The 19,770-nt window shown below is 44.2% G+C and overlaps 1 protein-coding gene across 1 annotated transcript in view; it reads right to left on the reverse strand.

Annotated features, from left to right (window-relative positions):
- Positions 1-19,770, reverse strand: part of ROCK2 (Rho associated coiled-coil containing protein kinase 2) — a 508,887-nt gene that overhangs the window by 45,619 nt on the left and 443,498 nt on the right. The window contains exons 28-29 of the mRNA XM_069235939.1: positions 17,323-17,411; positions 782-860 (exon numbers count right to left, since the gene is read on the reverse strand). Of these exons, the coding sequence (XP_069092040.1) occupies positions 782-860; positions 17,323-17,411 (168 nt within the window). The remainder of the gene's footprint in view (positions 1-781; positions 861-17,322; positions 17,412-19,770) is intronic.

Raw genomic sequence — 19,770 nt, forward strand, 5'->3', positions numbered from 1 at the left:
GGATACTTCACATGGCAGCAGGAGCAGTAATGGAAGGACGTCCGTTCCATCACCAGCAAAGCATTCTCGGAAGAATGTGATGGAGACCAAAAAAAGGCTCTGAAGAGAGAGGCCCTGTAGGAGCTGCGGTCAAAGCAAATTGACTTGAAGAGCAATGGAGAAATAACTAGATCTACAGAATTAAAAATGTTATCAAAACAATACTGTCGAGGGGAACAGTGTTGCACGAACCTAAAGGAGAACCATGATGGTGTTGAACCTCAGTGCAGGCACAGACGCCCAAGCATGACAGTGGAAAGAAAACAATTTAACAATGGAGTCGATGCCCAGGTGCACTACCGCCAAGAGGACAAGTCACTTTGCCTTGTGACTCAAAAGACTTCTTTGAAGAAAAAACACATCCAGACCCAATACTAGATGACAGGAGTATGCAAAGCATATGTGTCTACAGTCACACATGCCTCAAACATACAATTATATTATTGTAGTTAACAAATTACAATGATAGATTCCTTCAAGCCTAAGGTTTTTGCAACTGACACTACTCACAAGGTGGAGGTGTACATCACTGTTAACAATTACATAATTAGGATGCTGTCACATGCTCAAGTGACAGATGATGTATTTAACACACATAAAAATAGCATCCAACCACAACAAATTTCCAAAGGAAAATTTGCACATCATAAAAACTTGTACAGTAAAAACCTTAACAAAAAAAACATGATTACCACCTCCCAGTAAGACTCTTAAATGAGAATACAAATAGTTAACTACTTACCTGAAATATCCTAGGAATTTCTTTGGAATCTGCTCTGTACACATCTGTCTGAGTCACTGGTCGCACATGGAACAATTTGCTGTAAAAGTAGAAAATTGTTTAAATGAATGAATAATGCCTGCGAAAGAAACATCACCCACACTGTGATCTTACAAAACTTTGTGCAACAGCACATAATGAATTTATAGATTGGATCTGTGTTCTACATAATGAGGACAGCCCACTTTTGTAAGTGCTGGAAGCTTCACTAAAAGTGTCTATACTGTACAGTTATCACCTTTACCCCCATAAAATGCATCAGTCAATCTCCCTTGCTGTCATTCAAAAACAATCTGTTACCAATGTTTTAGAATGGCTGCCAATCAAGTATAACAACAGGGATATTACAAGTTACACAGGCCAGACTTCTTTCTCCAGACATTCTTGGTAAGTAAGAGTCACATTTTAGGAGGCATGCCCACTAGATGTTCCGGACCACTTGAGTGCCGCTCTGCTCATACCTGTTGAAATTATTAATTCATTAAGTTACCTATAACGTGTGCATTTAACTTAGGGTGTCCTGGTGGTGGATTCCTGGCAGAGAAATAGTAATTACAAAGAAATTAAAAGACTCTCCTAAAGCTCTGGAGCTTTGGGAGGGAGAGGCGGTCAGCAATCAGTCAGTCTCTAAAGAAGAGAGCATTCCACAGAGTAGCAGCACAAATTGGGAAAAAGAGTGCTATGTCCACGAGCAGTGGTCTCAGGAAAAGTAAAAAGGCTCTGAGGCAAATCTCAAAGCAAAAAAGGAGCCCAATACAAAAAGTTGTGTAGATGGTATGTGGGCCTACAGAAGTGTGTTGCCTGGGATATAAAACCCAGTGATTTAAAAGTGACATGCTTCCTGTCCATTTACCAATCAAGTGTTGCAATATGGAAGAAAAATAATCACAGAAAATGGGGCTGCTGCTTTCTTTAAGACAGCTGTGGATTATGCCCAACATGGAACATACAACTCACTCATTCAAAGGTGAGCAAGCAAGGGCCAAACCTTAACACCACTGGTGACAAGTGTTTCAAAAGTGTATGAATCCCTACCAGAGCTCAGATTTCAAAGCACAAGTGTGAGAGGAGTACAAAATAAATGAGCCTCTGACTGGAGAGGAGGGGGTCGCATGTGAGTATATCAAAGATTCCAATGTTGGAGAACTGCACCCACAGGTATGTAACTAACTTCTTCTCTGTAGAAAAGTGCCCTCTTTCTTGGCATGGTTACCGCCATTTTCTGCACGCACCCGGTTTCACTACAGGACACTGCACCAGGTCACTGTAAGTCACCCTTTTGGTAGGCACTCTCGCCCCAGAGGGCAGGGTGCAGGTACCTGTGTTTGAGGGCACCCCTGCACTAGCAGAGGTGCCCCCATGAACTCCAGCACCATTTCACTGTACTTTGCGAATACAGTGGTGCCATTTTATATATGTACTGGACACAAGGTAACTCCAAACCTGGGTATGTTTGGTATCAAACTTGTTGGAATTATACTTCCAATACTTGGAATCATACCCCAATACTATTGCAAGTATTGGAAGTATGATTCCATGCGCTCTGGGGGCTCCTTAGAGGACCCCCAGCATTGCTATCGTCAGTCTTCCGGGTTTCTCGGGCCGCTCAGCTGCTGCCACAGCTCAGACAGGTTTCTGCCCTCCTGCTGCTTGACCTGATCAAGCCCAGGAAGACAGAACAAAGGATTTCCTTTGGTAGAGGGAGGTAACACCCTCTCCCTTTGGAAATAGGTGAGACTGGCTTCAGAGGGGTAGCCTCCCCAAGCCACTGGTTTGCTTTGAAGGGCACATTTGGTGCCCTCCATGCATAAACCAGTACACACTGGTTTAGGGACTCCCAGTCCCTAAACCAGTACACACTGGTTTAGGGACTCCCAGTCCCTGCTCTGGTGCGAAACTGGACAATGGAAAGGGGGATGACCACTCCCCTGTCCATCACCACGCCAGGGGTGGTGTCCACAGGTCCTCCAGAGGGTCCCTGGGTTCTGCCATCTTGATTCTAAGGTTGGCAGGGAACTCTGGGAGCATCTAAGTGGCCAGGCCAGGCAGGTGACATCAGAACCCCTTCCTAATAGGTGCTTATCCGGTTAAGTGACCAATCCCACTTTCGGGGCTATTTAGGGTCTCTCTCTTGAGTGGGTCCTCCGATTCGACTTGCAAGATTCCAGCAGGACTCCTCTGCAACCTTTACCTCGACTTCTGGCCTTCCGGAATCACAACTGGACCCTCCAGGAACCTACAAGCCGCAGATCCACGAGGAAGTCTCTTCTGCAACATTGTATCCTGAGTTCCTGCCAGCTTTTCAACAGTTTCCTCGCCGTGCATCCTCAGAAGACTGCAGCTCTTCATCCTGCACAAGAAGAAGGAATTTCTCTTGGTTATGAAGGAGTCACTTCCCTGCAACTGCAGGCACCTACAACAAGCGACCACCGGCTGTGTGGATCCCCTCTCCTGCTGAGCAGTGTGGATCCTGCATCACAGGTGGTGGTCCGGAGTAGTCCTCTTGGTCCTCTCTGCTCGCTGTCCACCTTTGGTGGAGGTAAGTCTTCGCCTTCCCACGCAGGACAGCACCCCCATGCACCGTGTCTCCTGCAGCTACTAAGGCTTGTTTGAGTCTCCTCCAAAGGATCTCCAGAAGACCTGCAGCTCCAGTCCTCAGCACTCCTTCCTGCAAATCCCAGCGTCCTGCGTGGTTCTCCTGCGGCGTGGGATCCACTTTTATAGTGCTGCATGGGCTTCTTCTGTGTCCCAGGTCTGTGGGTGCTGCCTCTGCTCCTGTGGACTTTTTGCAACGCTGAGGGTCCCCTGTGACTTCCCCTCCTGGGTTGAGTCCTCCTCAGCCTTGCTGATCCCCAGCAGCACCTCTTTACCACTAACTGCAGGTTTGCCTTTGCAAGGCTTGTTGGTGAAAATCCTGCACAGACACCAGTCTGCAATCTTCTTTCTGGCGTGGGACATCTTCTGCATCCATCTTCACCGGCTCCTGGGCTGCAGTGCTGACCTCGTCTTCAGAACCGTCGACTAACTCCTGCATCCACAGCTGGGTGGGTAGTACCTCCTACTCCTCCTGGACTCCACTGTGACTCTTGGACTTGGTCCCCTCTGTCCACAGGTCTTCTTTCTTCAAGAATTCACCGCTATTTTTCTTGCAGTTTTCTCTGGGTGTCATCTTTTTATTATCTTTCCTCCTTTTGAGTAGTTTGGGGAAAATCCCGTGTTTTACGCCTGTATTCCTGGTCGCTTGGGTGGGGGAACAGGGGGATTACTTTGGTACTTTGCTTTGTGGTTTTCTAATTCCCCTTTACACATCTTACTTAACTAGGTGGGAGCACCTTGTTCTCATTCCATTTTTTTAGTATATGGTTTGTGCTCCCCCTAGGGTCAGTATTGGTTATTACTGTTTTCTAACCTTTTCTATGCCTATTTCTGATTGCTAGTGTATATATTTAATGTATTACTTACCTCCTAAGGGTGGGTCACCTATCTAGTGATTTGTGATAATCTATGCCAAAAATAAAGTACCTTTATTTTTGTACAACTGAGTGTTTTCTTTCATGTGTTTAAGTGCTGTGTGACTAAAGTGGTATTGCATGAGCTTTGCATGTCTCCTAGATAAGCGTTTGGTTCCTCACCCACAGCTACCTCTAGAGAGCCTGGCTTCTAGACAATGCCTACACTTCACTAAGAGAGGATACCTGGACCTGGTGTAAGTACCTCACGTTCCCACCACACACCAGGCCAGCTTCCTTCATTCTCTAACACTTGATCTTTTATATATTGACACGCTTGAATCAGTGTAGTAAGCAGGCTCACCTTCATTGAAACAGAAACCTGAGGAAAGCCTGTTCCACTTCTGCATCAGTAGGTAGTAGTGCTTTGTAAACTTGCGCCTGCTCTTCCGGGTGGCTGTACAGCCAGTACTCATGCAAAGGCACACAAGCAGAGTGATGCAGTTGACACCTTGCTCCTGGTGGAATGTGCCCTCACTATTCCCTGGTGTGGATGCTTGGCTTTGGTATGACAGAAGGCAATTCACGTTGAGAACCAACGCGCTATCCCCTGTTTGGAGATGGGATGACCTCCTTGGGCTGTCTTAAAGACACGAATAGCTGATTTGATTAATATCTCTTTCGTCTTATCAATGTAGCTCCTGCGGTATCACCGCAAGTCCAACAAATGTAGCTATGTTTCCACTGATGTAGATGGATTTGAAAAGAAAGATCTCAGAATTATAGGTTTATTCAAATTAAAGTCAGCAGGAACTTCAGTAAGAACTTGAGATTGGCTTTCAGGATGTTTCTGTCCCTTGTGAACCTGAGGAAAGGTTCTTAGCGGGTGAATGCTTGCATCTCTCTTGCTCTCCTTGCAGAGGTTAATTCTAGGATAAGCGCTGTCTTCCAATCCGACAAATTTTAAGTGCACTTTATGCACTGGTTCAAAAGGAGGTTGTATTAACTGGCTAAGAACAGTATTGAGCTCCCAAGGAACCAAAGGGCTTGTTACAAGTAGAAATGCTTAAAAGGGAGCTTTAATAAACTATTTTATGATTCATTAAGGAAACAGAATAGTTGACAAAAGCTCTGTTCTTCTATAGCTTGAAATTGCAGCCAGATGGACTCTGACTGAAGTATATGTAAGTCCAGTCTCTGCCAGATCCAACAAGGATGGAAGCCTTTGATGATGTCTTGTTTGAGGTCGTTCCTCCTTCACCGGACAGTGAAAAACTTCCAATTGGTGTTACAGGTTTTTTTTAGCCACTGGAGCACGAGCCTGTGGTAAAAGATTTCTACAGTTCTGTGACAGATTGAAATGGTCGAACTTTAGGTGCTCAGGTACCATGTTGGCAGGTTCTGCGACTTGGTGTTGTGGTGCAGAATCTCTGGGGTGTCTGGAGAGGATACTGGAGTGCAATTTCAGATAAATGCTGGACGCTCTGACAGCAATAGGAAATTGCAGTATCAGTACTGGCATGGCCACCCCAGTGCAATGGGGATCAGGGTGCAATGATCCATCTTCCCCTTCTTCAGCACCCTGGGGACTAGGGGAAATGGAGAGAAGAAGTAAGCAAAGATTTTAGATTAACTGATCAGAAGGGCAGTGGCCACTGCCCTTGGATGCCAAAATCTGTTTCCGAAATACTGGTATTTCTTGTTGTCCGATGTGGCAACAAAAGACTAATCACAGTTTGACACCATTGTCGGAAGATGTATTCCACCTAATCCTGGTGTAATTTCCACTCATGGCAGTCTGAAAGTTGTGAGCAACAGTGAATCTGCTGGATCAGTTTGGCATCCTAGCAAGTACTTCATGGCAAAGGTAACATCATGAGAAATGGTCCAATCCTAAAGCAGTTGGGCATCTTCTGAAAGAGGTCAGGACCGTGTTTCCCCCTGATTGGCTATGTAGAATATTGATGTTGTATTGTCCATGCTGATTAAAATTGCGTGACCTGCTAGTTTCAGAAGGAATACATGCCTGAGCGCTAACACGGATTTAAAGTTTCATTTCCGCATCTGACCAGAGGTCTCTTGTTGAGTGTTCTTGCAAAGGAGCTCTCCATCTGTCCCTAATGCATCAGTTGTCAGTACAATTCTTTCTGTTGGAGGTTGACAAAGAGACCTGCCTTTAGATTTGCTGGGAATCTCCACCACAATAGTGCCTGTTTCAGTCATCTTGTGACTTGGACTGTGTTGTTCCATGAGCCTTCAACCTGCTTCCACTGCATGGCCATTTCTTGTTGGACAGGTCTTTTTTAAAGCCTTCAAAAGGGAAGGAGGTCTATGCACAATGGCATACATGGTCTTGCACTGTCTGACTATAACAGATTGTTTGTCAATAGACGTTTTACAAAGCCTTACAACCATCTCTACTGATGGAAAAGCATTCCCTAGCTGTATGTGGAGTATAGTACCCAGAAACTGGATTTTCATCTGGGGTTTTAGAGATGATTTCTGCCTGTTAAGCACGAGACCCACGTTCCTGCAGAGATTGATTCAGACTGTCAGAGAAGACCTTGCCTCTTCCCTTGATGGCGCTGTGCCGCACTGGTCGTCCAAGTACACATACTCTTCGTGGCTTGAGGAAGGTGGCGACTGGACTGATAGTGTTATCCTGCTACAGGAAGTGCAGATATTTTTTGTCCTTTTGGTGGATGGGAATGTGGAAGCATGCATCCTAAAGATCCAAAGTTGATATGAAGTCGCCTTCATGGATCATCAGAAGGACCTCCTGAACAGAATATATCCAAAATGATTGTGTTTGCAAAAAATATATCCAAAATGATTGTGTTTGCAAAGACTTGATCAAAAGACTTAAGTATAGACTTGGGCTCCATTGTCCTAGCTTTCTTCTTATTAAAAAAAATGTTGAGTAAAATCCCTGGTTTCTCTGTTAATTAGAGACCATTTGTATCGTTCTCTTGAAGAGAAGAAGAATTCCCCGTTACAGTTCTTTCAGAAGAAGATGTTATTTCTTGGGTTGGTACACATGTAAACTTTGAACAAGTTCTCAAGTATGACCTGTGCGAACAATTTACTTCAAAGATTTTGCAGATGTTATGGTCTTCCAAGTAGGAGTAAAAAGGAAAATTCTCCTCCACAAATTCTGTGAATGAGGTTGAGGAAGGCAAGGGCGAAGAGTCAAGCTCTCTTCCGGTTATCGTTGGAGCATTACTGGGAGAAGTTTGTTTTTCTTCCTGAAAATCTTCCATAACTATCTTCGATTAGGGTTGTAGGTAAATCCTTGATCACAATACCTTCGAAGATAGTATGACTGGCCTTAACCTCCGTAGTAACTGAAGCTTCCCTTGTAATTTTGTGATCTTCATAAGCCATGAAAATGTGATGGATCAAGCTCTATGGTACTCTTGGATTTGACATCCTTGGTGCGGGTCTTCCCCCAGACGTATTGCCTTCACCCTTCCTGGTTTTTTTATTTGTTTTTATTGACATACGACTCCTTAACTAGTGTTAAAGTGCTTGCACCCTCTCTTTCAAACATGGTAACTGTCCTACACCTGAATGGCACATTTAATTTACTTGTAAGTCATTGGTAAAGAGGTACTGCATACATCCAGGACCTGTAAAGTAAATGCCAATGGTAGGCCTGTAGCACCCATTGGGTCACCTACTGAAGTAGCACCTTAAAACACATATCAGATCTGCCACTGCAGCCTGAAGTGCATGTACGAAGCTGGCTCTTTATATAGTGGACTAAAATGAGGTACACTGTGCAAACAATCCAAGCAATCCCCAGAGGTATCACAGAGACACAAATGACATCCCAAATGCTCTCATTTGGGTTGTGTGGTTGAGCAGTTAGGCATATCAGAGGGCAGTGCTAAGCATGCAAGGCACACACTCATACAGTAAGTGAGACATAAAGAAATCCGACCCCAATTGTTAAAAATAACACGTGATTTTATATAAACTTTGATACCCAGATCACTGGAATCAGGTGAGTAATTTTCGAGATGTAGATTTTTTTGAGTTTTTAAAAATTGACAATGCACTTTTTGGGTGTGATAATGTTGTCCAATGGGCGAAAACATGGACCGCATTCAGACACTTCACAGTGACTTAAAGGACTGTACTTTGAGACTTAGGAGGTGAGCAGGGGACAAGGTCCAAGTTCACACCAGCACGTAACCTCGGGAGACTCTGGGGCATCCGGGTGCAGAGGTGTGTTACGGCATCAGCTGTCCCACTCGCTTCAATGGGGAACAGTCCGGTCACACACCTGCTGCAGGGATAGACTGGAAAGTCAGTCCAGGGGGAACACACACGGGGACTCGACCCTTGAGGTCCTCGGGCATGTGGAGACACTGTCGGTCCACTCCTCCCCTTGTTGTAAGGCACAGGTGCTGTGGTGTATTCTGGCATCGGGTCTGGTGCTGGAGTTCCTCGTGGTTGTAGGGAGGCCGTAGAAACAGTCTGCAGGCATGGACTGGGGGACGAGTCCGACAAGTCAAACATGTGGGATTAGGCCTCACGAGGCTGGGAGATGTGGGGTCACCCTTGGTTCTCTTCTCCTTTTCCTGGGGCAGACGTGGCTCCTGGTCACTCGCAGGCACTGTCTTGAAATCCACAGTGGGTAAACTCAGAGCTGGCTTCGTCTCTGGAGGGCCTGGGGACCACGGTGGCCCATTTCAGCTTGGTCTAGGTAGTGTGTGTGGAGTGGTGATGCCCGGCATTGGGTTTCTGGTAGTCCCAGTACTCACAGTTCTTAGGTGCCTGCAGGGGAGCAGCTCCTCTACCACAAGGGAGATCTCCCCGGCGATTTGCAGAGCACTGGCAGGTCTCCTGTTTCTTGGAGGGTACACCGGCAGGACAGGTCAGTTGCTCCTCGAGGGTCGGGTGAGCAGGCAGGCAGGGTTCGCGCCAAGTCAGTCTTGGTCCTCGGTTCTAGGGTTCAGCAGGCTTCTTGCCCACTCCTTCTGATGTGTACAGCGAAGATCTGTTTCCCTGGTTGAAGGGTGCCCCTAAATACTCAATTTAGGAGGAATTAAGGGGAGTGAATGGTAGCAGCCAATGGGCTAATTACCCTTGGGGTCACTACACCCCCTAGATGACCACTTCCTGTGGGGAATGGGCATCACCCAGTCCAGAGTTCCTGAATTCCACCACACACAAGATGGCGTGTTCCCACTATGGAAATGTGACATGCTTCCTGCATAGCTAATTTTTCCACCTGGCCCGGTGCTACATGGGCCCTAGGGCAGAGGGTTGACTTCTTCCTCCGAAGAAGGCAAGATCTGTATACCAAAGGCAGTGGGCTTCTTTGAAGCTCCCTGCCTTTGAATGCAGGTTATCCTGTGGGGTGAGGTGTTCCACACCCCAGCCTGGACAGGCTTTTGCATCTGACCTCCAGGGAGCGAAGATTCTCACACCAAGAGGTCAGTTCTCACCTGTTGGTGGCAGATTGCTCAGAACTGCTCAGTAAGCTCACCAGCAGTTGGTAGGTTTTTCAGGGGGCACCTCTAAGGTGCCCTCTGGATGCATGTATTAATAGATCCATCACTGGAATCAATGAGTGTTTATTAATATGAGATGTTTGATACCAAACATTCCTAGGTTCAGTAAAGCCATCACATAGCTAGGGAACTCATATTGACCAGTGTCCAGCACATGATTTAAGTGGCTTCCCTGTTCACTTACTATGTCTAAGTATTGACAAAAACATAGAAGGGGCATACCTGCTCGTGCAGATATGTCCTCACATTTAATATAATGCACGCTGCATAAGGGCTGAAAGGCCTGCTATGGGGGCAATGTACAAATATTACATGCAGTGTTTTAGGGAACATGGCACACAGGTGTGTGTCATGTCGTGTTTTCACTTTTAGGGGCACCTTATCAGGCAGCCTGCAATGGCAGTCTGCACAAGTTTGGTGCTGGGTCCTTAGAGTGGCACAAGTTGTGCTGCAGCTCTTAGGGGCCCTCATCAGGACTTATGCCCTAGGCACCAGTGGTACCATTTCCTAGGGACTTACAGAGGTGCTAAAGGGCTTGGTCACTTGGAGAACAAGTGACCAGGTGTTTTGTTTTGGGGAAGCAACACTGGCACTGGGACCATGTTAGCAGGAACCTAGTGCACTTCACTCAAAGTTGCATCAGAAACCCAGGCAAAAAGTGTATATAGGGAGGGCGTTTGGGGAGTACTGCAACTAGAACCCAGCTTAATGCAGTGCAGTTTCAAACCATCAATTCAAACTGGCATAATAAACCTGTTGCAAGTATAAGACGCATCCAAAGTAGGCCCTAACGTCAAATAGGGCAGGGTGCATTGTATTTAAAAAGTAGAGCGTGTAGGTTTATGTCCTGCTAGTGAAAAACTCCTAAATTTGTCTTTCACTACTGTAAGGCCTACCTTTCCCATTGGATAACTGTGGGTTACCTTATTATGTTTAGTAAGTGCTAACTGTTGATTGGGAACAAGCAGAAATGTCATGTTTCGACTTAAATACATTTTAATTTAATTGCCACTTTTAGAAAGTTGGCTTTTTTCTTGCCCTAACCATTAAGTGCCTTAAGGCAGCCCCCTGGGTCACATGACTATGAATTGCTCTGTTGCTGAGGTTTGTGCAGTTTTGCCATTGTGGCAAACGGGACTGGGTACATGCAGGATGGGCCATCCTGCCAAGCTGCCCGAGGGTGCAGTTGTTCCCTACCTCACTTACACTTCAAAGGGCTTGCTTCCAGCATTCACAAAGAAACCTGACACCAGACTTTTGTCACCCCAGACTTCTTGAAGCCCTGGCAGGGGAAGAACTTTCCAGAACCAGATGTAGGGGTATCCCAGGATGTCCACCCCTTCCCCCCTCTTTTAAAGGCAGACACCACTTATTAAATATTATACCATCAAAACAACTCTTTAGTACACTCATGGACCTGAGGAAGACTTTAGAGGACTCCTTGGACTCCCACAGGACTGTCCTGCTGCTACCAGAGGACGACCCTTCTGCTTGAAGGCCTGCCTTGCTGCTTTAAGGATAACTGAACCATCTCCTTGAACCTAGGACCACCAGAAGTGACTCCAAGGGCTATCTGGCTGGCCTCCCTTGTGATCTACACAGACATAATAAGCTCCAGGTGCCTTGAACCCTGCTGCTGGCCTCTCCTGATGCAAGTCCTTACCTCTCAAGAGGTACCCCTAAATACTGGCCCCTTGAACATTAGAGGTGCTGCTCCTGCCCAACCCTTAAATTTGAGACTAAGAACATTTTTCACCAAAAAGTGCCTTGAGAACTGCTAGAAAACCAGACCCTTCCAACCAGCTGATCCACCCAACGTGCATAATTTGCAGACCAGTCTCACTTTGCAGTAGCTTCATTTACAGTCTTCACCATAGCAGCAAATTCAGTTCAATGGGGCCTCTAGGAAAAAGGTATCTGGCTATAGCCTGCAGCGTTGTCCTGCTGGGGATTTTTGACATCCAAGTAGTGACTAAGTCCGAAGATAAATAGCTTCACTGCGACTCCGCCCAGAGGCTTCTCAACAATGACACCTCCTCCATTAGTATTGCTGCTTTGCCCCGCTGAAGTTATCAAGAACGTTCCTTAAAATTTCTTCTAAGTCCAAGGGTAAGCTGAGACTGGGCGCAATCCACCACATGTATACGACCCACGCTCCATCCTGCTCAACCTTAACTTTTGACTTTGCCCGAGTCTCATGCGACCAGATATCTGCAGTTGGCACCTTCATCCTTTAGGTGCTACTTTGCACTAAAAACATTAAAATGTTCATAACTCTGGTTCTAATTATTATTTTTTAAATCATTTTATTAAATTGTAATCTATTTGTCTGAATTGGTTTGGGATTTTTCTTATGCTGTGCTTTCAATTTATTACTGTTTGTGTGCTGCCAATATACTTTACACATTGCCTCTAAATTAAGCCTCACTGCTTTTGCGCTAAGTACCACATGGTTAAGCACAGATTAATTTGGTGACTTTTGTAGTTCACCCTGATAAGGATTATGGTTGTTGCTTGGATTGGGCTTTCACTCCCCTCAACCACTAACTCAATTTCTTACAGGTACTGTAAAAGACCTAGTGCGTTTACAGTACACATGTCCGTCTTCAGATCTTGGAGAGCCTCATCTACATGTTTTGCAAACCAAGAAAGGCCAGCAACAGACGTGCAGGATCTTTGACTGGACTTCAGTGTAGAAGGCTGCAAGACTGCTCCTCCTGCAAGTTGGCGAAAGCCTGTGTTTGAGGCGTCCATTGCTGCATCATTTATAGCTGCTGAAGTAAATTCTCTTGAGTACAGTTGTAGGATGCGAGTTAAGTGAACTGCAATCTTGCTGGTAATCACATTCATTGTAAGACTTGTCCTCTTCCATTCCATCTTCAAAATCTGGAACATAGCCCACAGCCAATTACATTGGACTATATGCAGTCTGAGATACAAGGTCTCTAGTGTGTTCTTCCTGTTCAGCCTCTGGAATTTGGATTAGAAGAGATGCTGACATCTTTAAACATAAGTACAGTAAATACAGCAGTCAATGGTGCTATTGTCAACGCAGACGGTGTTGTCTTCAACCTCTGTGCCAACACGCTCGACGTTGAATCCATCAGCATAGGCAACGGTGGTAGAGGAGGCATAACTCCTGTTCTTGCCGCTCTCCTTGTTGACGATGGTGTAGTTGACCAAATCATCATCGATAAGGTCTTTCCTGTTGTCAGTGACAAAGATTTCTCTTTCTTTTTTGTAGCTGGCTGTTCATCACCAGATTGACACATTTGCACAAACTTTTGCATAGACAGAGATTGATTGCTTTCCTGTTCCCTCCTTAGTATGTGAGGAGGTGGCTGCAAATGCTGTACTAAATAAATCAATTTCAGGGAACTCCTTTTTAGTGCAGCTTTCATGGAATTGCTTGGTTGGATGCTTTTCACAGAATTGTCACCTAAACACGGAGTAGTCCCCTTGAGTGGGGGGAAAATCTCTTTTCTCATCAGATATAATGCCAAACTCCTCTCAGTCCTTGAGAAGCTTGTTGTAAAGTTTTTACATAAGTCAAAACTTGACACCTTATGAACAACACATTGGGAATGTGTGTAAATCATCTAATGTCCACAAGATGAACAGGGTGATGTCTTCTTTGTCAGCATTGGTGACAGCTGACTGGCAGGTAAATGGTCTCCCTGGCCCAGTAAATAACAGAATATTCCCTAAAACAGAATTCTGTGGTTGCTAAAGATAGTGCTGGTTTAGTACCAGGGAAGACATAGAAGAGTAACAGAATTGAGTTCACTGAAAGGTTAGAGCAGAGCTCTGCCTGTGGACTCCCTCCCACACAACGTACGGTAGAAATCAAAGCCATGGTGGCCTCTAGAGGGAGTAGGAGAGCTGATATTTCCACTTTATTTGCTGAAGTTTGTGTTACTCCAAATGAGGTGGATGTACTACTAAACAAACTGTTGTTTAAAGCCTATGGCCATGTCTACACTTTTTACTGCTATTAATGGACCAGAGATTCTCAGCCTGATGACAGGGAATGATTCAAGCATGGGAATATAAAGAGGATAAAATGTTGGAGAAAGATCAAATTGTGCCACCCTAAAGGGCCTCTCACCAAGCACATGACAGGCTGCCATTGCAGACTGCATGTCTCAGTGCAGACATAAGTGAAAATACAACAACCCCATCTGTTGAGAGCCCATTTGCCACCTGGACAAGTGGGAAAAGTAGCTAGTCTGGTAGGTTTGCCACCTCCAGGCTAGTAGCACCCCTAAGGTGGGCTACTGCGAGGTGTACACAATTGTTCAGAGGTAGCCCTCTTTCAGATGGCATACCTAGGAATTCTGGGACAGGGTTATGCCCACTTCCCCACAGGATGTAGTCATGTAGTGACCCCAAGGGTCAATAGCCATTGGCTACTATCCTACACACCCCTAATTTCAGTATTTATGGGATCCCCTGGCAACTAAGAAGACCAAGAGCACTGAAAAGCCACAATAGCAGAAGAGGAGAAAAGAAGCAGCTGACCTGGTACCAACCCCGTCAGCCTGTTTGCATCGCCAACATCTGCCCCAATGTTGACTAGTCCTGCAGCGGTGACTCCAGAAACCCAGGAGGACTGCCTGCCTTCAAACAAGCATTGGCAAAGCCAATAGGTTTTATCTTTGTTTTTTTCTTTTGCATTCTATCTTACTAACCGGATTATAAACGTTAGAAATAAGTTATGTTTTCTTTAAATTAGATATTAGATAAGCTGTAAATAGTTGTTCATGTTGAATTAATATCCCAGGGTTCCAAACTTGTAAATTGTACCTTATTTAATATGGCACTGTATAGTATAGTAATGTGTACCTAAGTGCCATTGCAACTGCTGCACCATTCAAATAATTCTCCTTTTAACTGCAAGGTAACTGCAATTGTGACTGCCTGTTTAGTAGTAACATATAGCAATATTTGGTGTTCAGAGGAGCAATAAAAAAATGTGGGCCCCGGTGCCACTGCACCTGCTGCCCCATTCAAATCATGACCTTAATGCCTGCAAGATAACTACAATTGTGAGTGCCTGTTTAGTAGTACAATGTAGCAATAATCTGTGTTTAGAGGTGCTCTGACACCTTATGGCACCAGTGCCACTACACCTGCTGCGCCATTCAAACCATGACCCTAGTGACTGCAAGATAACTGCTCTTGAGACTGCCTGTTTAGTAGTAAAATATTGCAATATTTGGGGCTTATAGGAGTTATGGCAACTTTTGGCTCCGGTGTCACTGCACCATTCAAGTCATTACCCTATTGCACAGGAGTAACTGTACTTGTGACTGCCTGGTTAGTAGTAAAATATAGCAATATTTGGTGTTTAGAGGGGTTCCTTTTGACCCCAGTGTCACTGCACCTGCTGCACCACTAAAATCATGGCCTTAGTTTAGTAGTAAAATTTAGCAATAGTCTGAGTTTAGAGGAGGTCTGACAAATTTAGGCCCTGGTGTAACTGCACCATTACAACCATGACCCTAGTGTCTGGAAGATAACTGCACTTGTGACTGTCTGTTATTAAGTCACTGAGAGAATAAAAATTCGAACTAAAACGTCACCCAATTAAACAAATAACCTTTCTTTAAAAATGACTGAGTGGTAATTTAATAAACAAACACAAATCATTTTACTATTTACAACTGTTATTCATCATAAATGTAATTATTAAGTAATGAAAAACATAACATAAGGAGCCCATTCGCTGCTCGCTTTACATCTGCACTCAATACTCCTTTGCAAGATGACAGACATGTTTACACACATTTCAAAGCAAACTGACTTGCATTCAGTTAATCTTTTCGTGTACAAACACTAACAAGTAACTCATCACCAAAAACCGGGAGGTGTACTTTAGCTATACTATATGCGATGGCAAAATCAGAACAGAAAAGGGAAAAAAGCAGAAGAGGAAATGACTTGCTAGCCAATAAAAAGCAAGTAAATTCAAGCTATGTTAGAGCGACATTTGAAAGAACAAACGGGAGGTTCAGGTAAGTAAGGTGCGAAGTAGGGGTGGGTTCTTAGTCCCTTTTAAAGATTTTTTTTTTAGTAACACAAGACCTCCTGTGAACAGCGGACCTGTTCTCCAACAAACTCCAAAGAAGGGACTCTGGAGCCTCTGGAACTGCCAAAACCAGACATCTCAAGTCACGACTATGTCCATCGTCTCCAACCCAAGTTGAAATAGACCCCTGGTGCCAACAAGGTTCCCCAACCCTCTAGAATCTTAGTCCATTATGGTTTCATCCCATCTGGGCTCCCTGACGACACCTGCAGCCTCTGAATGCAGCCCCCATCTACCACCACCGCTCCGGTAAAGAAAACCCAACACCTAAGGACACCTCTGCACCCATCGCCCCAAAAGCATGGAGAAGAGGACCAAAGGTGCCTACCTGTGCCCGAGCATCATGAGGTCCAAGTCCTGCTGTTGGTTGAGCCCAGATGGCCTCCTGGCCAGGGCACGCGGCCTCTTTCTGCAGTGACTGTTCTCCACAGGAACACATTGGGCCCCCAACGCTGCTTTGCACTCTGCACCCGGCCTCCCCTGAACCGCTGAGGGTGTATTGTGGGTGCTGTCTTGGACCTTGCCCACTACTCACCTTAACCCCAGGAGATTGGTCTTGTAAGTCGCTGTACTCTACCTGTTTGCAGAACGTTTTTTATCCCATAGGATAACATTGCAGAATTCAGAAATTGCACTATGTTCACTTTTTAAGGTGAAAATAATTCTTATTTAACAAAAAGTACTTGGTAGAACGATTTTTCTCTGATGTCTACACATATATAAAGATACTTGCTATTTTTATAAATTGGTGTGGACCTCCTGCTTGAGTCATGCATCTCATTTGCTGACTATTGTGTGTATTTGTAGATATCTTGCACTCCTCTGTGTTAAGTCTAAAGCTGCTCGAACACACTATCCCTAAATAGAGCACTCTGGGATTGCATATCAAGCACTGTCCACTCAAGGAGGGGAACTCCTGGACCCTTTACAGGGTATTCACATACTACATAGAGCCAGCTTCGTATATGCGCACAAAAGATTCATAAACAAACATTTTCCTCAGAAAAAGTATCTTACAGACTAGATAACAGGGAAGTGCTAAATCAACATACAGCCTCATTTTTGGCATATCCCCCAATCTAAGGCTGCGCCATCTAAGGAAACATTTCACAATATTTTTTATGAATCCATGCCTTCTGCATCAGAGAATATGTGGATAACAAGCGGTCTAGTCTGGCATACAGACACAAAATCTCCTAGCACACTAGAACCTGTTGGCAATTTGTATGAAAATTAACCAATAAGAGTTCTAAAGCTGTTTCATAACACTCCCAACAAGCATATATTTTCCTAACATAAAAGAAACGTATAAAATTAATTATTAATATAAAACATCACACATTTTAAAAACTGTAGAAACATTCTTTCTTTTACCAAGTGCTTGCCATACCATATAGGATAACAATAATGTGTTTTAATAACCTCTGACAAAATACTCACTCAATGTCCAACACCATGTATGGGTTTGACTGCTCTTTATCTTGTTCGCTGTCATAGAACAAAATCTTCTTGCTGCTTACAACAACATACTATAAAGAAAAACAGAAGAGAATGGGTTTTACTAAAACTCAGCCTTTTCTAACAAGCCAGGCTCTCATTAGGATTAAAGAATCATGACAATCAAAAGGGTTAAGTAATACACAAGAAGTTATGTTGTTGTATTTCATCTTTGTAACTAAAAATGTTTTTCCATAAAAAAAAAAAATAAAAAAAAACATTTTATGAGTTTCCAAAAGATTGATTACTTCGGGAAACATTTGGGATGAAGGTTGTTCAAGGTTAGCTGAATGCAACGCCCTACTTCTGTTTTATGTGCTGTGTGCCATTTCTTTCTGCCACATGGCTTTGAATCAAGACAAATGGGGTAATTCTCCACAACTATTTTTCAGCTGTACAGGCAGTGTTAGTGCCTGCTGGTCTGGCGGCCAGTCCAGATATTACCCCACACTGAAAAGCTACTTTTATTAGCTCATGAGCCTAAGGGACGAGTGAAAGCTGATCACAGGCATAGCTTAGCCAGTAGGATTCAAGGGATATGAATCTCAAACTTGCCAAATAAAAAAAAACTGTGGGCTGCGGGGTGAGATGACCAAGTTTTGAGCTGGACTGTTTCCATGAGGAACAGGGCCAGTATTGACCTGCATTAGGTGGACCTCTGTCTAGAGTAGCACAGTGGATAAAAAATGATGGGTCAGAGAGCTACCCTGAGAGTTTGCCACTGGTTAGAATATTTGCAAGCATTCATCTCAACATCCTTTTGGGTGTTGGGCTGCCAGCAGTATGCCTGGCAACTTGAGACTGGCACAGCTTTACAGGCCAACAACCAATGTTTGTGTATTCCAAAAATTTGTAAATTTGCATCCATTCAAGGAGCATGCTTATGGGTGCTGACTATTTTTTGTAAACCAGCCACTATATATATTTAAGATCCCAATTCAAAAAAAGAACAAGTTAGTGGAGAGAGAATGATGAGAAAAACACAAAGGTATAGCTGATCCAACTCAGGGCCCCCCAATACCAAACTACCAAAACACAAATGCATTTGAGGGGTGTTACATCTCAAACACCCTCGCTGAAGCTACACCTCTGTCTCTCTCACCCTGTCCTGGTAGTGCTCCCTGGGAACTCATGATTATAGTCACTTGCAACAAAATGAACTGGATTCCCTGCTGTGGGATCACTTATTTTAAATGTATTTTTACTATGCACACACTTCTCACTCTGTTACAAGAGTGGAAGAGTTATCAAATCCTATTTCTAGTCCTCACCTTTTACAATTTGTTTTATCAAGTGACTCAGGGCCAAGTTACAAATATAGGAGGATGTGCAGGCGAGCCAAGCCATGGGTTTGGCTGGGTTTGGCTTAGCTCTAAGAGTTCATGCACAAACAAGCCATGAAAACATTTGGCAACACACACAATATAAAAATATGATACAATCTCTTCAAAAGTGTGTTTCACCTTAGCACATCAGATTATACGACTGCTTTGGCAGATACTTATTAAAAGTGACAGTCTTTAGGAATATTCATGGATCGGCCCCCAGTGACAATGGCATTATTGAATTAAGATGCAAGCCAGTAGTCATGTAAACCCTAAATGTGCCTAAATTATTATAGATGGAGCAACATTATAGTCTAGTAAATGAAACAGAAGAGGTGCCTGTACAGTGCAGATTCTGAACTCAAGTATTTTAAAGTGTGCTGGCATGTGATAAAGAAAAGGAGGGTTTATGAAATAAAATATTTGCCTAGGATCTCACAACTTGGACAAGCAGGGAAGTCGATATACCCTCCAGGTTATCTGGTTTCACATTTTGAAAGTCAGCCACCACATGGGTATCTCTGTCCCTCTTGTTTACATCAAAGATCACTGTTGTCTTTCATTTGTGGCTTATGACGAGAAAAACCAAGACAGAGCAAGCAGACCTGACTCAGGGCTACCAAGTTAAGAAGCCTTTTTGGAGGGGGTGCCAGAACCCTACCTTACCTCTCTGGTTGACAGACACAGGTGTGGGCCTTTTTATCTTACCTCTAGGAGAGGTGCCTACTGTGGAGTATTTGTCTTTCACCGTATGCTAAGCTGCTTCCTCTTTGGTATATCAAAACACCTTTTATGGAGTGGATGCTGTGCAATGCAGGTTAAACCATTTTGCATCCTAACCATTTTACATCCCTAAAGTAATTTATTACACATCTACAACAAAGGTGAACAGGAAACAATTGTTTTGTTTATTCACTGCATGAGGCTTTTTAAATGTTTTAGTGAAAACTCAATGCAAGCCACACGTATTGGTTTGCGAATGTTTGCTTCTGAATTTAACTTACATCCACACCATTACTCTGCCAGGAAACAACAGAAAGAGGTGAACTGGTTTGAATGCTTGGCA

The sequence above is a fragment of the Pleurodeles waltl genome, chromosome 5 (assembly GCF_031143425.1).
Source record: "Pleurodeles waltl isolate 20211129_DDA chromosome 5, aPleWal1.hap1.20221129, whole genome shotgun sequence".
Taxonomy (NCBI): domain Eukaryota; kingdom Metazoa; phylum Chordata; class Amphibia; order Caudata; family Salamandridae; genus Pleurodeles; species Pleurodeles waltl.